The 22,927-nt window shown below is 38.1% G+C and overlaps 2 protein-coding genes across 2 annotated transcripts in view; one reads left to right on the top strand and one right to left on the bottom strand.

Moving 5' to 3' along the window:
• The window catches only part of PCSK5 (proprotein convertase subtilisin/kexin type 5), a 251,843-nt gene extending 242,280 nt beyond the window's left edge, over nucleotides 1–9,563 (top strand). Inside the window, exons 31-37 of the mRNA XM_035558486.2 lie at nucleotides 425–661; nucleotides 1,135–1,365; nucleotides 2,969–3,146; nucleotides 3,931–4,148; nucleotides 6,468–6,583; nucleotides 8,159–8,345; nucleotides 9,160–9,563. Of these exons, the coding sequence (XP_035414379.1) occupies nucleotides 425–661; nucleotides 1,135–1,365; nucleotides 2,969–3,146; nucleotides 3,931–4,148; nucleotides 6,468–6,583; nucleotides 8,159–8,345; nucleotides 9,160–9,563 (1,571 nt within the window). The remainder of the gene's footprint in view (nucleotides 1–424; nucleotides 662–1,134; nucleotides 1,366–2,968; nucleotides 3,147–3,930; nucleotides 4,149–6,467; nucleotides 6,584–8,158; nucleotides 8,346–9,159) is intronic.
• Nucleotides 9,564–14,548: 4,985 nt separating this feature from the next.
• Nucleotides 14,549–21,167, bottom strand: LOC118253765 (riboflavin kinase-like). The gene is made up of 4 exons (XM_035558517.1): nucleotides 21,033–21,167; nucleotides 19,913–20,064; nucleotides 18,674–18,776; nucleotides 14,549–18,049 (listed from the first exon to the last, which is right to left on the bottom strand). Exons 1-4 carry the CDS (start codon nucleotides 21,112–21,114, stop codon nucleotides 17,925–17,927), a joined length of 462 nt encoding a protein of 153 aa, XP_035414410.1. The 5' UTR covers nucleotides 21,115–21,167; the 3' UTR covers nucleotides 14,549–17,924.
• Between the last annotated feature and the right edge of the window lie 1,760 nt (nucleotides 21,168–22,927).

Raw genomic sequence — 22,927 nt, 5'->3', positions numbered from 1 at the left:
TGCAAAGCTAAACATCCAGATCAACTATTCCAGCCAGATTCATATTTTAACAAAAAACCAAGTTCAGATATGAACATCCCTGATTTCACAGGAAGCTAATAATACAGATATAGTATTACAGGAGAAGTCCACCTGTACACAGCAGCAGCATGGTTTAGTTAATTTGAGCAAAGCCAAACAGCTGACTTGGCTTCTCAGACCCTTAATGTAACACAGACGATACTTCATGAAGGCTGTGCCATGATGGGCAAGTTGGAGGGGAAGAGTTAGAAGAGAAAGCACTACCTTCCCAAACTGTCCACTTATGTCCTGTTGTGACATGTACTGCATGGTTTGGGGTTTCCTAGGATTTCTCCACTCCCTCACTTACTGAAGTCAGAATTATCCACCCTTTTTCTTACCTGATGTTTGTTGTTCTCTGTAGAATGCATGGATGAGTTCCTCCTGCACAAAGGGAAGTGTGTGGAGGACTGCCCTTCCCATTTCTATGCTGAAGACAAACACTGCTTTCCCTGCCATGAAGACTGCAAGGATTGTGATGGACCAGACTCAGACGACTGTACTGAGTGTGCCACCAGCTACTTTGTCCTCTACGGTGGCATGTGTTTTGAAGACTGCCCCGAAGGGACTTATTATGAAAAAGAGACAGAAGATTGTCAAGGTTGGCAGCTGTTGTTTTCTCCAGAATGGCACTGAGATACAAGTAGACTGGCTAAAGATGATTCCTAAAGGACCTGAGAGTGATGGCTATGGCTGTCAGTGTCCTGGCAATTGAGGGGATAGCAAAGGCAGGAAAAAAAAAATAGAGAGAAAATCCAGAGAGGGAGATATCAAAACTAGGTGTGTTCAATGTTACTAGCAACTAAGCAACTATTCTGGTAAAATGCTGAGTGTAGTTGGAGACAGTATGTTGCAAACCACTGCTCTGCAAAAGCAGTGCCAGAGCAAAAGGAAATCTGAGGAACTGGCTGCATAAGTCTGAAAATGATAAATGGTTTGACTATATAGGAGCAGATGTTTCTCTCTATTTCCCTCAGCCTCTCACCCTCAGATGAAGGCTGCTCCTTGAAGTTGAAATAATAATTTGAAAATGTAACAAGAAATGGTGACTTTCCTACTGTTTGTCCCTTCCAGCTTGTAATAGGACATGCCAGACTTGTTCGTCTTCCACTGCCTGCCTTACTTGCAGAAATGGCCTGATCCTGAGCCACAACAGGCACTGTGTGGCATCTGGATACTGTTCTCATACTGAGTACTATGACCAGAAAACTCAGACCTGCAAGCTTTGTCATAAGAAATGCTTTCGTTGCTCAGGACCAACTGAACACCAGTGTCTTGGCTGTGCAAATAACCGCTACCTTCTCAGTAAGTGTCTTGATCCTCCTTCTAGACTTCATTCTACACCAAGAACATGAAGTATGTTTCCATCACATTCATGAAATATGTAGACATATTTGCTTGAGACAATCTACACATTCCAAAGCTGACTTGACAAGTAGATGACCTGTGCGGTGGCAACTACTTTTTGCAGGGCTACCTGGAAACTCTTCAAGAAACTGGAAAATATTGTCATTCTGGCATCTGCCACTCACTGGGGCCAAAGGATGTCTAAGTAGCAGCAAAGTCCACGGTTAAACAAAACATTTTTTTTTTATTCACTCCATATTTACTGTCACTCTTTCTTTCTAGAAGGGAATTAAAAAGTCCAGAGGGACAAATTTATAACTTTTTTTTTTTTGTAAGCTCACAATTTTCATGTTGGCTTGTTGAATCCCTGTAGATACCTGATGAACAAAGAAATAATTAAATAGAACTGTTAAAAATTTGTCCCTGGATCACTAGAACAGTCTCTAGTGGATGGCTGAGATACAAAACTACTTTCCTTTTCTGAGTTTGGGGGAAAAGACTTTATTGTTTCAGGAACAAATTGGTAAAAAGTATAAGATACCAGAACTTAAACTTCATTTATTTGCATATTTTTTTTTAAAAAAGCAAAGACAAAATTGTGAGGAAAACTAATTAAAATGAAAAAAAAAAAAAAGAAAGAAAGAAAGAGAGAAAGAGAAGGAAAGAAAGAAAGAGAGAGAGAAAGAAAGAGAAAGAAAGAGAGAAAGAGAGAAAGAGAGAAAGAGAGAAAGAGAGAAAGAGAGAAAGGAAGGAAGGAAGGAAGGAAGGAAGAAAGGAAGGAAGGAAGGAAGAAAGAAAGAAAGAAAAAGAAAGAGGAAGAGAGAGAAAGAGAGAAAGAGAGAGAGAAGAAAAGAGTATGTTAGGAAGCACGTTTCTGTGCCCACTTATAACCTAAGCAGCAAAATTATGAAGAGAAGCTAGACAATTATTTATCACATCTCTCTTAGCATAGTGCACTTGCACTTATTTGAATCAGCCCTAACTTCTCATCCCAGATTTCTGTCCTGCTAATGATGCTCTGGTATCTCAGTGAAACAATGAGACGTGCCTGGTACATTTGGCAGTACTGGAGGCATTTATTCCCATAACACAAAGCAACAGTTACACACAGGTGTAAAGACCAATGAACATATGCCACTTTAGAGTTACCATCAGATTAATCATATACGCAGAATTCAATTAGGCTGACACTTAAGAGTGAAAAAAATAGGGAAAATGGTTATGCCAATAGCAAGTTTCTTCATTATTATTTCTTCTTTTTCATATTCTGAACAAAATCACAGCTGTTCATTATTATGATTATGCATTTATCTTGCCTAAAGATAAGTAATTTCCTGTTCTGAAGATCCTGCTAATTTACACGAAGCACAGAAATGAGGATGAACTGACAAGGCTTAGAAGAACAAAAAATTGTTACAATGTCCCAGCGTCCCCTTTTCTTGCTCTCATACAAGTGCTAACAGCATGTCCTGCTAGAGAATTTGCTCTAGCAGAGCTGTAAGTTAATTCATACCAGCAAATGTTTAATATGACCTGATATTTTGCATTGCTGTCTGTGCAGATACAACCTGTGTTGAAACGTGCCCAGATGGATATTATGCTGACAGCGACGAGGGATGGTGTTCCCCATGCCACACTGCCTGTGCCACCTGCAGTGGAAAACACAGCTCGCAGTGCCTTTCCTGCAAACCAGGCTGGTACAGACAAGGAAAAGGATGTGTAAACCAATGTCCATCGGGGTAAGGTCCTAGATCTTTAGCTAAGAGCTACATCACAGAGAGTACTTGGAGAAATTAGATCATTCTGCCCTATTCTATTTTAGAGCCACATAGAATTGAATTACATTTCTGGGTGAAAATTTCTTACATTGTACTAGTACAGAGGTGGTAGAAAACCTCCCCTCACAGCTTAAAACTAGAAAGTCTGTTACTAAATTGGGAGCAGTATGATGTGATGTGGGCTCACACTCTGAGGATACTCTTAGGTTGTATAGAACAGTGTGAAGCAGAATAAATATGCTAAATTATCCCCTCAAGTCAGTTTGAGCAGAGGAAGGAGTGCAACTTGCTTCAGGCATGCTTGCAGGCTCCACTTAACCTGGATGAGATTACTTTTGCATTAAGTGACTGCTTAATAGATCATAACAAAAACAATGATTAAAACATCATTTAACTGAGGATTCAAAATCCTAGGTAGTAACTTCATTAATATGAATCCTTTTAATTTAAAAATGTGAATTCTTCGAGCTCTTGTGGCTATGTCACGAAAATTCAAACCTGGAATGTGGAAGTATGATTTGTGGCTCAGGTCCATTTCATTCTGCAGTAAGTGCAGTCGTGCTGTCTGTTAAATTCAGTTATCATCCCACTAAACTTGAAGACTGTAATGACCATCTCAACACAGCCACAGTGCAGCTATTGCTCTTTTTCCTTAGACTGCATAGCTTCGGTGAACCAACTGATCCTCTGTTGGTATCGTCTGGCTAAGCCTGTTTGTTGAGTTGATCTGTCCGATCTGTTTCAGCTATTTTGCACAAAACTCCACTGGATCATGTGAGCGATGCCACAAGGGCTGTAAGGAGTGTATGGGGCCTCAACAGACTGACTGCCTTTTCTGTGATACATATTTCTACCTGTTGCGCTCCAAGAACCAATGTGTTAGCTCCTGTCCTGAATATTACTATGAAAACAAGGACGACAACGTCTGTGAAAGATGCCACCCATCCTGTCGAACTTGTCAAGGTAAAAACACACATTCTGCTTTGACAAAAAAGGGACTATTGAAACCACTGTCAAGGATTATCAAGGCACCTGCCATCTCTTTTCTTTTTCTCCCTTGGCTCCAAGATTTGGAAACACGTCACGCAGAGGCGTGCCATGCATATACCTACCAACATGTCAATGATCTCAGTAGCTGCAGTGGGCGGCAAAGCCCTCTGCAGGGGCCACCAGCTTCCCCCAGACCCCAGGGTCACTCACTTTGTTGGAGGCTCCATGCTGCCACCTTACCTTTAACGTATTGATAGACCAAGATCAAAGCAAGGATATGAATTCTCACCAAGCTCCCTACAGGCTGCTTGCAGGCACAGAGCGCAAGCGTGAAAGCAAACGCACGACCACGACAGGAGGGCTGGGATTGAGTCCCCAGCAAAGGGAAACAGACCAACAACAGTAATTAAGTCAGCCAGGCCTCTCTCAGAGATGCTCATCCACTTCAAAATAAAAGGGCTCTGTTGCATACAGAGCTAGGCCCTCCCTGTTTCTTGCACAAACACTGAATAATATCTCACTCTTTGAGCTAACCTATTATGTGTTACTCTGTGAAAGCCAAGTAATTTAAATCTAACCACAGACCTTTACAGACTGTAAAGGAAAGAGAAGAAAATCAAAAGCTAGCAACACTTAAAATAAGAATAAGGCCATAAAGCATATCTTTAGGGTGAAAAAAAGCAGTGTGATGTCTGCTGTTTTCAATAAGGTTAAGTATTTTTCAAACTTTACTTTGGAAGACCATCTGTTTTGCTCTGTGACACGCTTACACATTCAGTCTCTTCTTTTCCCTAAATTATACTGCATCAGCTTCAGAACAGGGCAGCATTAATCCCGTTGGACCCATTTGTTGGACTACTGTACATGAGTGTCATCAGATGACAGCTAGCATGTGCCACTCTGCAGCTCAGACTACACCATACTGCAACATATCAAAATTGCTTTGGATAGTGGATCAATTGGTTAGCATAGACAGCTACATAACAATATTTAAAATTGTGGAAATAACTCCAAGAGTGAAGCCACCTTCAAGAACTATCAAAGCGTAACTGCATAACAACATTATAACAAATAACAGAAATATTTTGGCTTAGACTTGGGTAAAAACATTGTCATTCTAATTTACAGACTAATTCCAGTCATTGACTTTTACTTTATTCTTTATACTTATTTATACTTATTATTTTATAATAATAATTAATAATAATAATATCATTAATAATAATTAATAATAAAATAATTATGATATTATTAATAATAAATAATTATAATATTAATAATTAATGATAATAAATAATAGTAATAATAACTATAATAATAGTAATTTTATACTTTATACTTATTTATACTTTTTTATTTATACTTATTATTTATTTATTTTACTTTATATATATAAATGTTACAGAAGAGATTTTCTATTGTAATTAAGGAGACATTAAGATAAAAAACAAGGCTATCCTTCTAAACAACAAATATTAGATGTTCTGAAATGCATCTGCATTGCTGAGATACAGGCAAAAAAGTGATGCGGTGTCTCAAGTTTCTCGAGACCAGGTAGGCAAACCCTATATTGCTCAGGAAAAAAAAACATAGTAAATTTGCTGGGTCATGGAAGGTTGCTAACTTCACCTGTTTAGCTTCTGCTGACAAGAACTACTAGCATTTACATTTTCTTCCTTTCAGACAGTGGTAGAAAACATTTAGTTGCAGGGAACTGGACTCATGCATTTTAATACGTGAATCTTAACATATGAAAAAACATTCACTTCAATGTTTCACGGAAACACTACAGGCAGCATCTGCTTTCAAAAAGACTCACAAAAGACACACAAAGTGCATGTGATGATCTCTTTGCACCTAGTGAAGAACTTTTTCCTATACAACTAAAAAATTTATTTTGCTATTTAAACATAAATGGACTTTGATTCATTGTGGATTGAAAAGGGCTACTGGTTTTGCAAAGAGCATTTGGCTAAGGTTTCCCACAACTTTACTTTAGAACACTGATCTAATTGATCCTACTGAGCACCTGAGCTTCCCTGTACAACTGATTCCCTAGTCACCTTTTCATGAATATCAAAACACGTAAGAAAAATACACTTCAAGCACTAGGTCTAAGCTCTTTAATAGCATTTTAATACCAGCTTCTACAAACAGTACTCCCTACTGCTGATTCTTGAAGATGACAAGTATCCCTTTTCTTTGGTGGTGGTGGTGGTGAGAATATTTTTAAAAGGAAGTTAAATGACAATATTTCCTGGTCTAATACCGTTGGTTTATTTTCCTTTCTAGGGAAAGAAGCATTCAGCTGCACATCTTGCGTATGGAGCTACAGTTTGTTAGGTGGAATGTGTGACTCAGACTGTTTTGTAGGTAGCTACAAAGTCGAAGATGCATCAGGACAAGAGGTAATATTTGTAGGCATTTTTTCCTGTGATTAGCATGCTGAACTTCAACTTCTGAACACAATACAAACACAGAATGTTCTTCCCTGAGTTTTCAAGACTTCTTGTCTTTAAATATGCTTACTTTTTTCTTCCGTTGATAGGGAAGCATTGTTTCTCTTTCGGTCTCTTTCCACTACAGAGTAATTCTCTACCAGTAAATACAAAGATACTACTTTGCCAAAGATGATACCAAAGCTACGTGAACAAAATCAGCTGCATTTGTAATAGAGCATTTCTTTTCTTCAAGTATAATTGAGACTTATCCAGGGATTTCTGCTGCTCTGTTTGTAAGAAATCACATCACATTCCTGACTGACAGCAATGCTAGTAGAAATCTCTAGTGAAAAGACAGGCTGAAGTTGACAGACATATATGTTTAGCAGAATATGGCCACGGCTAGGTTTGAGTCTGTGCCACAAGTCTGGGCATTCCTGCTTCAGACTTCTACACCAACTACCTTCCAGAGTTGTTTATTCATGAATATAGCAGCACGGTAAGCCAGCTGGCCTGAGATGCTGCATACTCTGAAGTCTCTGGCCTGAAATTTCCTGTAGCAGAACTGCTGCATAACTGCCAACCTGAAAAAACAGCCTAAGAGCTGAAGACCACAGAGGTCCACAGTTTTTGAAAGGGCTTTGACTCTCCAGACCTACTGCTATGACCCCACAACTTGTCCAAGCTCTTAGATTCAGGACAAGCAGCCCTCTGTAGCAAGCAGAGATCAAGACTGATGAAAGGTTATTGGTGTTTCCAGATCCTCATACTGAGTATGTGATCCTGGCCCCAAGACAGAAAACCAGCTAATTTTTCCCAGTAGGCCAGGAAATGCAAACACTGGAAGCCCTGAATTACCTGACATCAGAGCTTACTAAGAAGTAGATATGACAGTGATGAGCTCCAGTTGTCTTTGTATACAGAGGCTCCCAGAAGCATCTCTGGAATTTGAGAAGAGTTTTTGAATCTAAGATGTTTTTGTGAAACAGAACCAATGCAATCTAATAAAAATTTGCTTTGCTAGATATTTTCCACCCAGCTTTATTTCTTATTTCTGCTCCTTCCCACGCCGCAAAGGGAATTTATTTTCTCATCATTCCCCACCCCTCATCCCCTCGAATATTTTGTCTGGTTTCTTGCATCTCAGTTGCTTTTAATTATATTCTTAAGTACTGTTCTTAAAGGCTACTTTAAAATCATTAGAGCCAAAGAACCACAAATCTGCCAGTATGGGTCTAGCAAAACAAAAATACATTCTGACCAGAAAGCTTATAGTCCATATGAATTTTAGCTAGCTGCCTAGCTAGGTCAGATCCCTAACTAAGCTCCTACAACACTTTATCCCCCCTCTACAAGCAGATCACTGAGCACCTAGGAGGTATGAACCAAATTTCAATTTTCCTACTCCCTACTCAATTTTACAATTGACACCCCTGGTGTCCAGACGTGACCACCCAGACAGTGAATGACAGCACAGACCTGTCAGGTGAGGTCCAAGGGAGCCGAAAAGAAAGGCGTGTTGCTTGTGTTCTGTGTCTGAAGGAGGATGAGCCCAAGTGTGAGAGCTGTGACAGCACGTGCACAGAGTGCAAGGGACCTGGGCCTCTCAACTGCACCATCTGCCCAGCCGGTGCGCAGCTCTACCTCGAGGAAGGCCGCTGCCTGCCCTGCTGCAGGGACCCCGACCCAGACGCCATCCCGGAGTGCTGCGACTGCAGCAAAACGCAAGGTAGGACCATCCTGAAGGGCAGCCGTGCTGCTCGTGTGCTTAATTTGGACATTTAGAAATGGAAAAAATTTAGACTGACGCTTAGAATGAAAAGTGGAAAACAGCAAAAATGCACTGCAATTACCTCGTGTATTTCTACTGCTCCATCATTAGAATAGAAATGCTTTACCCAAATAACAGCAATTGCAACTGACGTGGGAGTTACTCTCACCTATTGTGCCAAATGGCCAAGCATTTCATAAAACAGTTGACTGGGACATGCTTCCTTCAGTGGATAGCAAACTGCATGGACCAATTCTAAGCTCGTCATATCAAAATCACAACGTTGACTTCTAAATAGCTACAGTATTTCATACAAGGGACAACCTGTAGGTTGGAAAAATGTTTTTATTAGACCAAACTTATACAATTCTGAAAAACACTCAGGGCACACAACTTGTCATTAAGTCATCCTAGCTGCCAGAAAGTTAAAAAGCATAAATATAACAGGGGGGTGCTATGTTTCTTGCCTAGGCTTAGGGAGTAGGTTTGTGTTTGTGTGCCTATTAGCATTTCTGCTTCTTTCTGGTTACTCTTAATCTAATAAAGAAATATAGCTGTCCCGATAGCCTTGCTTACCTCCTCATACTATCAAAGCTAGAAGAACATAATTGTGGTACTGAAAAGGTAAGGTATTTAGCCAAACACATTTTAAAATGTAAGCAGGCCTAAATGTTGTACTGGGTCTTTTAAAAGAGATACCCAATCCCACCCCCTGTTACACACGTACACACACAACATCATTTACTCTTTTTTATTTTATTGCTGTTGTCAGATGATTGTGTATTGCGGACCACTCGACCACCTGCAAGCAAAAGCAAAACCTCTTTCTTTGTCATTACCTCAATTTTGCTTCTCCTTGTCATTGGAGCCATTGTAGTCATCTGGAGAAAATCAAAATCCAAAACACATGCTGCCAAGAAAGGTGGGTATGAGAAGCTAACAAATCACTCCAAAGTCCTTCCTTCTTACATGAGCAACTACCGTGAGACCACGAGCTATCAGGAAGATCAAGTGATTGAGTACAGAGATCGAGACGTTGAAGATGATGATGGAGAAGATGATATTGTATATATGGGCCAGGATGGCACAGTGTATCGTAAATTTAAATATGGACTTTTGGAGGACGATGAGGAAGATGAGCTTGAATATGATGATGAAAGTTATTCATTTAGATAACTCTCTACTAACTTACAGATTTTCTGCTCTGCTCTGCTGCCTTTCCTATTAAATTACAGCATTTTAGTTAAGTATGTTTAGCTACTTCTTTTCATGCTGATCTTAAGACTTTAGCTTACAATTATTGTGAGAGCAGAATGATTTCTAAAAACGTTTTTTCCTGAAGCTTTACAGAAATCCTTGTTAGGCTTTTAAGTAACACTCCAGATGTAGGCTTGTGAGGAGATTACATTTATGTACATTTGCGTGGACAGCAAATCCTTTCCCAATGTGTATGTGTGCGCATCACAACAAACACAAACACCCATCCAAACTGTGCATACACACTTTCTGCAAACTTTGCCACTCTCTACTAAAAACGTGCAGATATGAACAAGATAGTTTTATTTATCTACTTGACAAATGTCACTGTGGTAGGGTGCCAGTAGTTTACTACATTGTGATTGTAGTTGTGTAGCAATTTGTAATAGCATATGCAAGTTTCCTGATTTTAGCCAGATTCTCTTTGCTGATATCATCTGGTACATCTGCACTGCTCAAAGCCAACATGTTTCTCCTTATAATCTAGGAACATACTTCCCAGTGAAACTGTGCATCTATAACATGATTTTTAAGACTTGCAATTGTGACTACTACAGGTAACTTCACTGCAGTCGCAGTTTGTATGAGGGAAAAAAAAAACTAAAATATTTTATATATCAACTTCCGATTAATCTTTATTACAGAGTTTGTTAAATAATCTTTCATTGTACACACAGGCTTCTTGGTTTACTGCAAAGCGAAATATGGTCTATAAGCACAGACAAAATAGGTTTCCTTCTGTCTTTCATCTAACTTCTCAGCTACAAGAGACAAACTGTTTATTCAAGCAACTTTTCCATTTCTGGTGTAAATGCCTCAAGGATGGTCAGACAATGGCAAAGGGGATAATTCGTACTTATTTAGAAATGTAATTTAAAGTAACACAGCAATGTTATTTTTTTTTTTTCCAATCACTACAGAAATGCGATGCATTGTACTAAAGAAAAGGATGCTCTTCATAGCCCTTTATTATGAAAGAATAAATTATTTGCACAAAACCATCTTGAAAATGCTGTTATTTGTCAAGTTTCTCTCTCTGAGCTCCTTTAGACTTCCAGTAAGAATCAGCTCCAGACCTGTAAATCAATTACTGTTAGTGTTTACAAATGAATTGTGCGAGAATACTTAATTATTATGGATTGATATCTAAAAGGTATTTTTTGTAGAAGGTATTTCTAAAAACCCCAGGATCTTTCCATCTCTAAGTTCAAGGTTCTAAGGACAGGTCGATTGTCTCCACTTTGAATTTAATCTTTTAATCATTGCACCTTCAGTAATAAATAGAGAGGCATTCAAAGTCATGTCCTTTCACAAAAGCCCCCCAAAAAAGGACTTTTATTTATCAAAAGTTCTACAACAGTAAGGTACTTTAGAAAGATCCATCTTATTTGTCACTTGAAGTTAAGTTTTTCTCTGGAGAAATTCTGAAGGGAAAAAAAAAAAAAAGAGGTAAAAAGTGAAAAATCAGATTGAAAAGTCATATTAAAAGAAAAACTTTGTTTAATCCTGCTCTCTAATCTTGTTTGGATTAACAATATGCTGTTATTATTAATGATTTATATAACACAATTGTAGGAATTTGCTTTGAATACCTGAACTTTCCCCATCATGTTTCAAAGGCTTAAACCTAACTACACCTGAGCAGTTCGAAATCACTCTGCTAGATATAGCAAGCATTTTTTGCATAGGATCTCAGTAACATCTCTATGATTTTTATGAGAAAAGTTTCATTTATTTAAAATTATCCTGAATGGTTAAAAATACAAATAAACCACAAAGCCAGCTCTTTCTCCTATGTTCTCCTCCACCCACCAGAGTTTCTCTTAGAACATTTTTCTTACTAATATATTTCAAAACACAAAGCTGCTACAGGATGTTTTTCATCCAGCTCTTCCCTAATTAGTTTTCTTTTAATCCACCTCAATTCCTGTTATCTTTGGTTAAATTTCTCTCTTTCTTGCTTCTCAAGCCTTCTTTCCTTCTCAAGGCCTTTGTTTTCTCTGTACCTTCTTCTTTGCCCTTCTCATTCATCCATGGAGTTTCTGAAGTCCTTCACTCTTCTCTGATTACTTGTATTTTATTTGCCTTTCTGCTAGGCAACTATTTCTCATTACTCTATCAGTAGTAAAGCTCTTTCTACAAGACCTTGTAAAAATCATATCTCCTATATAGTTTTACAACCCACTTACCCCTCATGTAATCCAGCAATTTGATTTCAAAGGAAGGTGTATGTTACCAGTGTTCTTTACCCACCCCCTTTCCACAGAGTACATGTAAATAGGAAAAAGTTTTCTCTTCCACAACTTCATCCTGATTTTTTGCTAGAAAGGAAGTGAAGGCAAGTGGATTGGAGGAGTTCAAGTGTCTTAGGTCCCAAGACTCCTTCCTCTACAGGCTATTCCCTGACCAGACTACATTTTCATGGTATACCACACATTTACTTCTGGGTCTCACATGACAATTGCACAACTGGCTGAGGACTCAGACTGGAATTTTGAGCTAAAGATAGAAATGAAAACAAGAAACTCAATCACATAAGTAACTGTTAGAAGTTGGGTTGTGGGCAGGAGGCAGAATAGACCAGTACTAACTACAGATTTTTCATCTTCCCATAACATCTTAATGTGTATGTGTAGTTTCAAGCCTGAACTTTGAGTAACAAGACACTCCTGATGAGGAACAGACAAATATTCTAACAGTTTAAAAGCACTTCGTTAATTACTTACCTACAAAAGCACTATGGGAAAGCAAGCCAACCACAAACCTCAAAAAATTCTGCAGAAAAACATATTGAGCACTTGGATACTCTGATCCACCAAAAAAAAAAATTCTCAGTCCTAGTAGAAGACAACCAATAAATACATAAACGTCAGTACCCTAAGTTATGTAATTAATGATATAGTCTCTGCCATTGTCAGCAATGTTTGTAAGATCCTAGTCCATTAAAAAAAAAAACAGTCAGTAGGTCACAAGTCTATCCAAATACTCTCCTGGAGCAGTAGACAATGCATGTTTTCTGACCATCACACTATCAAGTACAACCTTGTGTTTCTTCTCCCTTCAGAAAAATACAAGCGAATTGGGGGAAAAAAACAACAACTATATAGACCACTTTTATTAGAAAATAATTCTGAAGGCAATTTGATATTTTTTAATCTCAAACTTCATTTCCAGAAAATGACTAGTAGAACAACTGAATGTTTTGAAATTACACTGCTCAGGTACTAAACAAAAACCTGAATGCAGGTGCTTAAGGATTTAACATTTAAATCCATGCCTCTGGTCAACACACGGAGCTGGTAGAACAGCATAACCCCTGACAAATACCAAACTACACTGAAAACTCCCCTGCATCTAATCCAAAAAGCAATCCTTATGGCATACCCATACCACATTACATTCTTTTCTGATGGGAATGCAGGGATGTCACACAGAGGTTAAACAAAGGTCTACATACTAACAGCATAAAAGCATGAGAGGAACTCTCCCCCAAGAGACCAGAGACCGATTAATGTGTGTTAAGATAGAGGTTTCAACTACAGCAGATGGACTTTTGCCCTGACCCAGATGAATGTTTAAACAAGTGAACAAGAACGTAAGAAAAGGACACAACTCTTTCCATCTGACTTCTAAAGGAACCAAGCAGTTTTAAATTTTGAAAGAAAGGATAAAGACAAATCTATTTTGAGGCTACAGCATTCTGAGGACATACCTCCGTTAAGTCCTAGATAAAGAACACAAAAAAGAAGGGTTGTTTTCAGACACTTTATTTTAACTAGTTTGAATAATTTCTGAACACTTGTTCCCATCGGTCTAACCTTTTAGGCAATCACGCTTACAAGGACTTACAGAGGACTATGACACGTTACTGTGCTAGGCTTGGCACAGGAACACATCATAGGAGCCAAGTTTTTGTCAGAAGCCTCCTTAAACAGAAAAAATATTTAACAGCAATACTAGCAATAACCTTTATTATAAACCACAGCAGTGATCGTTACAGATTAGAAGTTGAATAAACTATTTCTAAGAATTGCTGAAGGGAAAATAAGAATTCAAAAAGCTATTTGCTCCATATAGTCCTTCAAAAACAGCTGTCTAAGGATACCAAAGTTATCAACATATCAAGGTATCAAAGACATCAAAGTAGTACAGTGTCTCTTGGGGCAAACTTTCGAAGTTCACCTACTGCAGTTTTGTGATTATTATATTTAACCAGAGTTATGAGACATCTTTAACTTCCCATCTCCTTCTGCTCAGTATAATTTATCAACACAGATGTGGCAAAAGAGCTTGCAAAAATTTCAGTAAATGAGAAATCATAAGTACCACTCTCTAGCGGGAACGCTACTAATGATACTTTCTAGCATTTGAATTAATTCACTGTATTCATCTGGAAAACTGTTTGACATTCTATGTTCACAACATTTGCGTAAGTTATTGAAAATGCATGTTATTCACATTAGTAATAATTTTAACACAGTATTTACCTTTTATACCTTAAAATAAGTACATAAATATGACTTATTCATTTTCAATTAGTTTTAGACAGTCATACCGTATACACAGGGAATCTCTCGAAGTAAAAAGGATACCAGCTGAATACAGGCTTCACACCTGTTTCAAGGATCTCAAATTCCCAATTCGAAATATACAAGCTATATAAGAAGCCTATATGATCAACTATTCCAGACTTTGCTCCCTTATTTTTTTCAAAACACAAAGGCATGGTCCGATTTAACATCTGCTAAGCCTGGGGTTTTTAGGCTGTTAGGACCTCAGACTGTTTAATGCCACAGTCATCCAAGACCATTATCTCACATGTGCATTTGAAAAAACTTCTGATACTGACATTCCCAGATTACCAACTCAATTTCACAACAGGAATAGACTTCAGGAGGCAACAGTCAATTTAAAATGCAGGAAAAAAAAAGGCTTTATTAAAAAAAAAAGTATTTGAAGCTACAGAAATACTTGTATTGCTTGAACTCCAACAATTTCAGTGATCCTTATGTTTCACTTGGTGCTCGTGTATTACCTTATATATAAAAACCGCAAACATCTCAAACATAAATATTGTAGCAGCAAGCCTATAAGCAAGATGAACATTTTTCCCCCCTTGACCCTGGAAGAAGTTTAAGGAGCATAATGAAAGAGCTCTGCAGCACCTCTTTCAGTATATGCTAAAGAATATGCAGAAATGATTTGCATCACAATACAATCAATCAGAACATCTGTGATAAGCAGCATTACAAGATTCTTAATTACATTCTTTTATTAATAGTACAGTGCTACAACATAAATTTAAATAGTTTTTTGCACACAGTGGAAAAATATAACCCTTCATAAGGTATATACAGTATTGGAGATCATGTATTGAACAGGAATACAACATTTGATCTTAAATAATGCATGGATATATATATTCAACCAAATGAATGCAATTACATTTTCTCTAACACGAAGACAAATGTGCAAAGACCAGTTCACTAGTTTACTGTTAACATTCTTCATACTTTAAGTGAGAGCTGCGAGCAACTTAAGTTTCTCAAACTTTCCTTTTGGGACTGCTCTCTGAAAGCAAATGATGAAATGAATTTTGTACAGTAGCACTCATTATCACTTACAGAATAGTGTTACTAAGACAACCAGCTTAAGGCACCACGGTTTCCACCATAAACACAAAAAATCAGTGGCAAAAAAAAAGTAAATTAAAGGCAGCTATGAGCTTAGCTATAATACTACAGTGAAAAAAGATTTATTCTTTATGTTCTTGACAACACATTTCACTGATTAGCATGGCTACTATTTGTTCCTGCAGAACGTAAAACGTAAAATAAGACCTTGGCATTGTTACGAACTCAAAAATTTCTTCCTATATGTGGAAAAAAAATTCTCCCCCATCACATCTCTATTTTAAAGTGGAAAAAAAAAACACAAAACAACTATCACTTTCAAGACAATTCTTGTAGAGATTTCCAACATGCAATACAGTAAATCTATGTTGTTGTTTGTTTTTCTTTTTTTTAATAAGAAAAGCATTTCTGACAGCAGATTTTTTTTTTTAATGTTTTCCTCCTAAGAAGGTTAAAGTGCGCTGAAAACGTCCAGGCAACAGCTAAGACAAAATTGTCAGTGTCTTTGGAGAGTTAAATTTATAAACAACCTTAGCAACATAGGCCTGAATGCTGCTTTGTTTATTGCAGTAAGTGCTTTTATGGAAATCATTCTTTCCTCCCTCAGGAGGTGTGTCCCTTCTACCTTGCCATGAGCAGGACTGATGAGCAATTCCTTTTAATGATGAAGCTTCTGCTTAAGTCCTACACAGCTATAAAGATTCCTTGACTTGCTCAAGGTCTTTTCCAAAATATCCCAGGATACTGGCTGAAATTTAAATACTATGAAGTGGAACTAGAACCCTGGCACGCTGACAGGGTTCTAGCAGAGAATTCCTAAGTCTACTTCATGCAAGCTCTCTGAAATGTTAGAATGAAATACAGGATCAAAGTAAGGTGGGACAAGGAAGAAATTCAGAAAGTTGTGCTAGAGAGTGGGGGAAGTAGATCTAGAAGCACAGGCTTCCAAATACAGTGTGCGCTTCAAAGTAAGTGTATGTGTTAACAGATTTTTTCCAAGTTACAGACAATTTTGACAACATACCCTGCACTTACTTGCTTGTGCAAACATTTCAGAGTGGGAAAGGCCACCATGACTTGTAATAAGTACTGAGTACCTACTGAAACGTTCATACAGTAGTCTACGAATCTCCAAAGACTTTCACTGATCAACAGTGAAAAGTTTGGATTATACCTGCACTTAACAGAGAGGGTTAAAGGGACTTTCCTGTGCCTTACATTCTAACCTCAGCTTTTAAGCCCACCCTATCACTGTCAGTATAATGAATCCAAGAGTTCTCCTTATCTAAAGTAGCTACCGACAGCAACTAAAATGCAGTTGCCTTTGGTTCCCTTCCCTGCCTTAGAAATATTGTTAAACTGGTTCTTTACCCTTTAAGCCTGAAACCTTTGACATAAATCAACCATCTGTCATTCATTCTCTGAACTTTAGTGAAACACTTCCTCAGAAGAAAACTAAGCGTGTCATCCATTGCCACATGTACATTCAACTAGGCAGAAGCTTTTATTTCATATTCCAGTAACTCAGTGAGTAACAGAAAGACTTCCTCTATTTCAATTAAGGCTACAATAAATAATTTCAACTATGACAGATATATAGCATATCAAAAAATAAGAGCAATTGTGAATCATTCTTGTTACTGTTACAGAATCAATGGCTTCAGGCACAAGAGGTCAACATTTGTCTCAATATTACGTATTTCGAAGCTGCTAGCTAAAAGCCAGACACAAAGACATAAATTTGGGAAATAAATTTAGAGTGATATTCTTTATGTGAAAACTGACAATCTTCTTTGATGTTTTTAACTCTTCACACCTTAGGGGCAGTAGAGGTAATTAACTCTGGTCATGCTCCACATGGGCTAAGATCTCTAAATGACTTATAATAATGGGTTAACAATTTATCTATAAGGACCTACTACAATAGCCTTCTCCTTTTGCATGACTAGTTCAGTGACCATTCAACACAAGAAAACTTAAATCTTGTGTGGTTTTAGTGTTCAGGTCTGATCACAATCACCCAAACAGGCAGTTGTGGGCTAACCCCAACAGGCAGCTAAGCACCACACAGACACTCGTTCACTTCCACCTACTGCTGTTAAGTGCGAAGAGGAGGAGGAAAGGAGAAGCAAAAGCAAGAAAATTCATGGGTCGAGACAATTTAATAAGGAAAGAAGTGGAATAAGAAAAAGAAATGAAATGATGTGAAGTTAATCACTCACTGCCTCCCACAGGTAGGCCAATGTCCAGCCAGTACCCAAGCAAAAGATGGCTAACCTACCTGAATCTCCACCCTCCCTCCATTTTATGGTAAAGCACAACACTGCATGGTATGCAATATCTCTTTGGTTAGTTTGCATCATCTGACTGGTTGTGTCCCCTCCCGAATTCTTGCGCAGCCCCAGTGGATGCACTGGGGGGGCAGAGTGAGAAACAGAAGGCCTTGACACTGTGCAAACACTGTTCCGGAACAGATAAAACTTTAGGGCGTTAGGTCACAAATCAAAAACACAGCACAATACAAGCTGTTACAAAGAAAATTAACTTCATCCCATGAAGACCTAGTACAGGTCTATGTCATATATCAAATGATACATGGCCAGGCAAAGAAACGAGGTCCATGAGAGAAAAAACAAAAAAGTTTTTCTCAGTGGTTTACTATTTTCCCTTCTAGCAGATGAAAGAAATTGTCTTTGAGTTTAAGATGTTCTGGTAAATCTAGTTGTCTTTTTGCCTCTTCAATGTCTTCCTTAATTGCTGAAATGAGTGCCTCTGGGGAAGAAAAATAAAAAGACACACAATAACAATATTTAAAAGCTGGTCTGGATTCTGAGTATAGAATAGCAAGTGAAAATAAGGCACACCACAGAATACCAGAAAATAATCAGAGGCAATACATAATTATTACTACAAAGTAATAAAGGCAACATTATCTTTGTTTTTAACTTTTCAATACTCCAAGCACTACTCTCTCATTGTTTTAAGGCATTTTAGCAAAAAAGTCAACAGAATTTCATGAACCACTTTAAAAAGGAATGGACATAGTAGACAAATGCTTTTATGACAGCCACATCACTTTAGAATTAAACCTCAGACACCTGGAAAGACCACACAGTTATTAGGCTCGAGTCATATAGTCATTACACACAAGTAAGTATTGATACAATTGTGGCTTTGTTTCTTAATTGAATTTGATTTTCTTTTTAAATTATATATATCTATTCAATGGATATATTAGCAGATTCAGCTTACAAAAAATATTTTACTGAAACGTTAAAGATTAAGACATAAAACAGCTGACTCTGAAGACAAGAGAGAGAATGATGGCACAGTATTTTCAATATGCTAGAATACGACAAATAAAAGATTAGCTTAATAGAAACCTGTGATACTGACCTAAAGAGTTAAAGTTTTTTTCTGATCGAATATATCCAATAATGACTACACTAAGAATTTCTCCATAAAAGTCTTCTTTGAAATTATGGATAACGTGAGTTTCCTAAAAAAAAAAAAAAAAAAAAAAAAAAAAAAAAGAGAAATACATTGACAATTATCATGGAGAATTGAGTTTTTCCCCTTGTTGCCAGGATGCTCAGTTAACACCTTTAATTCAAATTCTCTCACACATCATCAGGAAAACTGAGATAGTCTAACACGTATAATGCAAGATTAAGAGGCTAGAGACTTTGATTATGTTAGGAGGGAGACTTGTACTTTGTATAGCATTTAAGAAAAGTTATTCACTTAATAACAGAATGTTAAAAAACAACATTCAGGAAAAACATTCCATCCCTTAGCACAGAGGTAAGGCTTTGAAAGCCACATATCATAAACAACATTTAAATTTGTTTGATCATTAGACTGATGATTCCAAATAACTGTAATGAATTTGGTTGAAATTGTTTGAAGAAAGCTTTCACGGCTAGCTTTCAAAGGAACTGAATGTTAAAATTATAACAGGAGTGAGGACAGTAAAGCAGAGACTCACATTGAAACAAAATTGCTTCCAAGTATTAGCAATTAAAAGCAAGTTCTGCAAGACTCAGGAAAAGCACAAGAACCTGACAAGAAGAACACAGATGGCACAGTTCAGGATTTTAATTCCATCCTGTTACTACTTTTGGACCTTGACTCTGTATATTAAGCCATAGCACATCTATGTATTCTACCATTTAAGAGAAAGATTAATGAAAAACCACTACAAATTAAGATGACTCCAAATTTCTTATTTAAAATGTGGATGGATTGCAGAGGACAATATATTAGTATTTCCTAGCTCATTCTAAGTTTCTCATAACCATTAAATTTGATACTGTATTAAACTTACGTTTATCTAGCTATGAAAACAATAAGCAACCACCACTTTGGAAATACAAATTCATTTCAGAAGAATTTAAGTAATGGTGGAAGACACAACATATAATAAATTTTATTTATCTACAGATGCATGCTCTCTGGTTACTGAGACTACTTCCTTCTCAGAATACAAATACATGAGATGGATACCAAATACATTTCTAACAGCAAACAGAATTTCTAAGGCTCGTTTATGGACCAAATTCTGCTCATCTTATTCAAAGTCAATGTCTGGTTCCCTTATTATAATCAAAGTACCACACAAAGCAAAATTCTTACCACTGATTTCTTAATATTCTTATAGAAAGGATTCCATCCTATGCTCAAAACCATTTTATGCACATCTCCATTTCCAACAGAGGCCCATCCATAGTATACACCAGTAGGGATATCGGATGGAAAGCTTTCGACTACTTGATCAGAAAAGTTAGCTGCAAAAATTTTAGAAAGTGTACATTTATATGAGCATGACAGAATTCTCAAACACTTAAAAGCCAAGCTCTGCCAACATGCTACTTGCAAACAGAATGCCGATGATGATTGTGATATAACGTGCCATTTGCAAATTATAAATGACAAAACAACTTCATAAAACATAGTCCCTGTACCAATACCAGTCATTATATCTCCTATTTTATAGTTATATCCGTTCTACTCTACAGTTAAAACAAACTAAAATAGCCATTATGAAGGCATTTCACTATTAGAAATGTCACTGCTATTATATGGTCAAAGAGCAGATGAATCAAGTTTCTTCTGCACTCTCAAGTGGCATCTTAGAATTATTTATGTGTAACTATTTTTCTAGTAAGTAACTTAATTTGTTTGCACAATTTTTATGATTTTAGTCACCTGTCAAAATTTTCTGGCTGCCTTTTAGGGTATCCACAATTGGGTTTTTTCTTAGAAAATTATGAATCTAATTTTTTTTTTTCCTGACTGAAGGGAATTAAACTAAGACTCTCCTCCCATCACAGCTGTCCCACTTAACTTCCTTCACGCTTAGCTACAGCTCTTCGTGCAAGGTTTCAAGCAGATTTTAAAGACGTTTCGGCTAGTGAATTTCCGTCGTAGTTCACAAGCCGTAACAACTTCCCTCACAAGCTCGGTGACACCAGCATCTCATATAGACAGAACAGAAAGGCCAGGTTTCTATCAACAGGTGTTGTGCCATGCCTGGGGCCCCCAGGCACCGAGGCTGCCACAGGAGGCGTTGTTTCGGGGTCTCGCTGCCCGTGGTCGCCTTTCAGCAAGTCAAAAAAAAAAAAACAAAAAAAAAAGAGTTTAACAGAAGAGTAAACGTAAAGAACAAGGCTCTAAACAACGCAGAAAAGGGAGAAGAGAGGAAAAAAAAAATAAAGCTGCCAGACGAAAAGCCCCGCTGCCCGCCGCCCCTCACCCGTAGGGACGCCCAGCTGGCGGGAGCCCCTGCCGAAGCCCCTCACCACCTCCCCGCGGCACGCGAACGGCAACGGCCCCATGTCAGCACCGCCCGCCCGCCGCCGCCTCGCCGAGGACGGCACCGCTGCTGAGCATGCTCAGAAGGCCGCCGAGCCGTTGGGCGGCCGTTGGCGCGGCCATTGGCCACCGCCCCCCTGCGGCCTGACGGGGGGAAATACCGCCCACAAAGCGGGCTGCTGACGTGGGGGGGTGTCTCTGGCCGGCCGGGTTTCGTGCCCCAAAAATCGAACATCGGCGGCAGCCCGTGGAGGTGGCGCTTCGTCCGCCCTCCGACCTGAAAAGCTGCGCCCTGTGCTCCTCACCGGCGCTTGGAAAGGAAATAGCGAGCGGTTCTTCCCTCGCAGTTCCGTTTTTGCCTTTTTTTTTGTTTTGTTTCTTTCAGAAGATCGCCTTGTGTCAGTGTACGGCAGACGCCTGGGAAAATCTGTGGAAAAAAAAAAAAAAAGATTTTTGTTACGTAATTACGACAAGCTGTTGCTGCTTATTAAAAGGAAATCATTTCTGCTCCTGTGATGCATCACCCTCCACTGTGGGCATTTCCTCTTGGAAAATGCGTTAAGACAGATGCCCATCCTGTGTTCACACCGCGCTCTGAATGCGCAGGCCAACTTGGCATTTCTCTACTTTAATTTGCTGATTCCAGTTCCTCTTCATGTTGTAGGTTTGTTGCTAAACTGCTTTTATATGCTTAGCTGAATAACGCTATTTTCTTATCCAGGTGAAATAGATTGAATTTGCTGGTGTTCTATTCAAAATAGCAGATGGAAGTGCATATTCCCCCTTTAGTACGTAGCGGACAGCCTAAGCTTGTCTGGTTGCATCAGTGGTATGTATGTAAATAAGTTCCGGACTTCTAGCGAGGTGGCTACAGTGCACACAACCACACTTATGTAAAAGTGCATGTGTATTTTGAAATATCACCAGAGTCCTTAAAGTGAATTCACAATTCATGCAGAGCACAGTTACTAGTTTTGCCAGTTTTATATACCTAGTTACAAAAACGTCTCCAGAGTTAGCTAGAAATCTGGTAGGTGGCTTTTCCATGTTAAAAATCAGCTAAGTACTTATGACATGCTCATACCTAATGGCAGTCTAAGCAGCTTGTAAACAGTTCATTTTGATGATGGGGAACTCTCTTGACAAACTGGTTCTCTCATAAAACAAAACACTGAATGCATTCATAGGATCTGTAGGCACTAATTGCTTCATAGGATTAGGGCCAAAATTATCCTAAAAAACAATTCTACCTCAAACTTACCCATCTTCCTATTTTCTTTTCACTCATCCCAGTCCCCCACTGTGCATTTAATGTTAACGTTTTAATTCATTACTTCAGTTTGGGTACCTTTGACTCACTTGCAGAATCATTGTTTATGTAACTGCAGCTGAAAAAAAATAATAGTGGTAGTATATATAAAAGAAGGGAAAGTGGAAGAAATAATACACTAGTGGTGCATACATTCTGTTCTGTCTGACAGCAGGGAGAAGAAAATGTTACAAAAAGTTTTGTCTAGTGAATTTAGTAATGAAGGTATCTTGGGTATTAAGACCAAATCAAGAAGGTGTTATTTAGTTGCCTAACTAAGGGTGGACTATAATGGTTGACACTGTGACACTCTGGCCCACAGAATTTTTAGTTTATTTCAGATGTACAGCAAAATAAACACGTGAAGCAGATACGTTTATATTGTTCATGTTTTGTTTCTTCCAGGCAATAATGAATTGTAGCTTTGGTAATTGTCTGTATATAAGCAGATGTACACTTGTGTTCTTCTGTTCTCTTTTGTTATTTTAGTTTGTTTTGTTTTATGAATACAACTTTTCAGAACAAAC

This window comes from Cygnus atratus, chromosome Z (genome assembly GCF_013377495.2).
Source record: "Cygnus atratus isolate AKBS03 ecotype Queensland, Australia chromosome Z, CAtr_DNAZoo_HiC_assembly, whole genome shotgun sequence".
Lineage (NCBI taxonomy): Eukaryota > Metazoa > Chordata > Aves > Anseriformes > Anatidae > Cygnus > Cygnus atratus.
The sequence above is the reverse complement of the archived record's forward strand: the minus strand, read 5'-3'. Positions and strand labels throughout refer to the sequence as shown.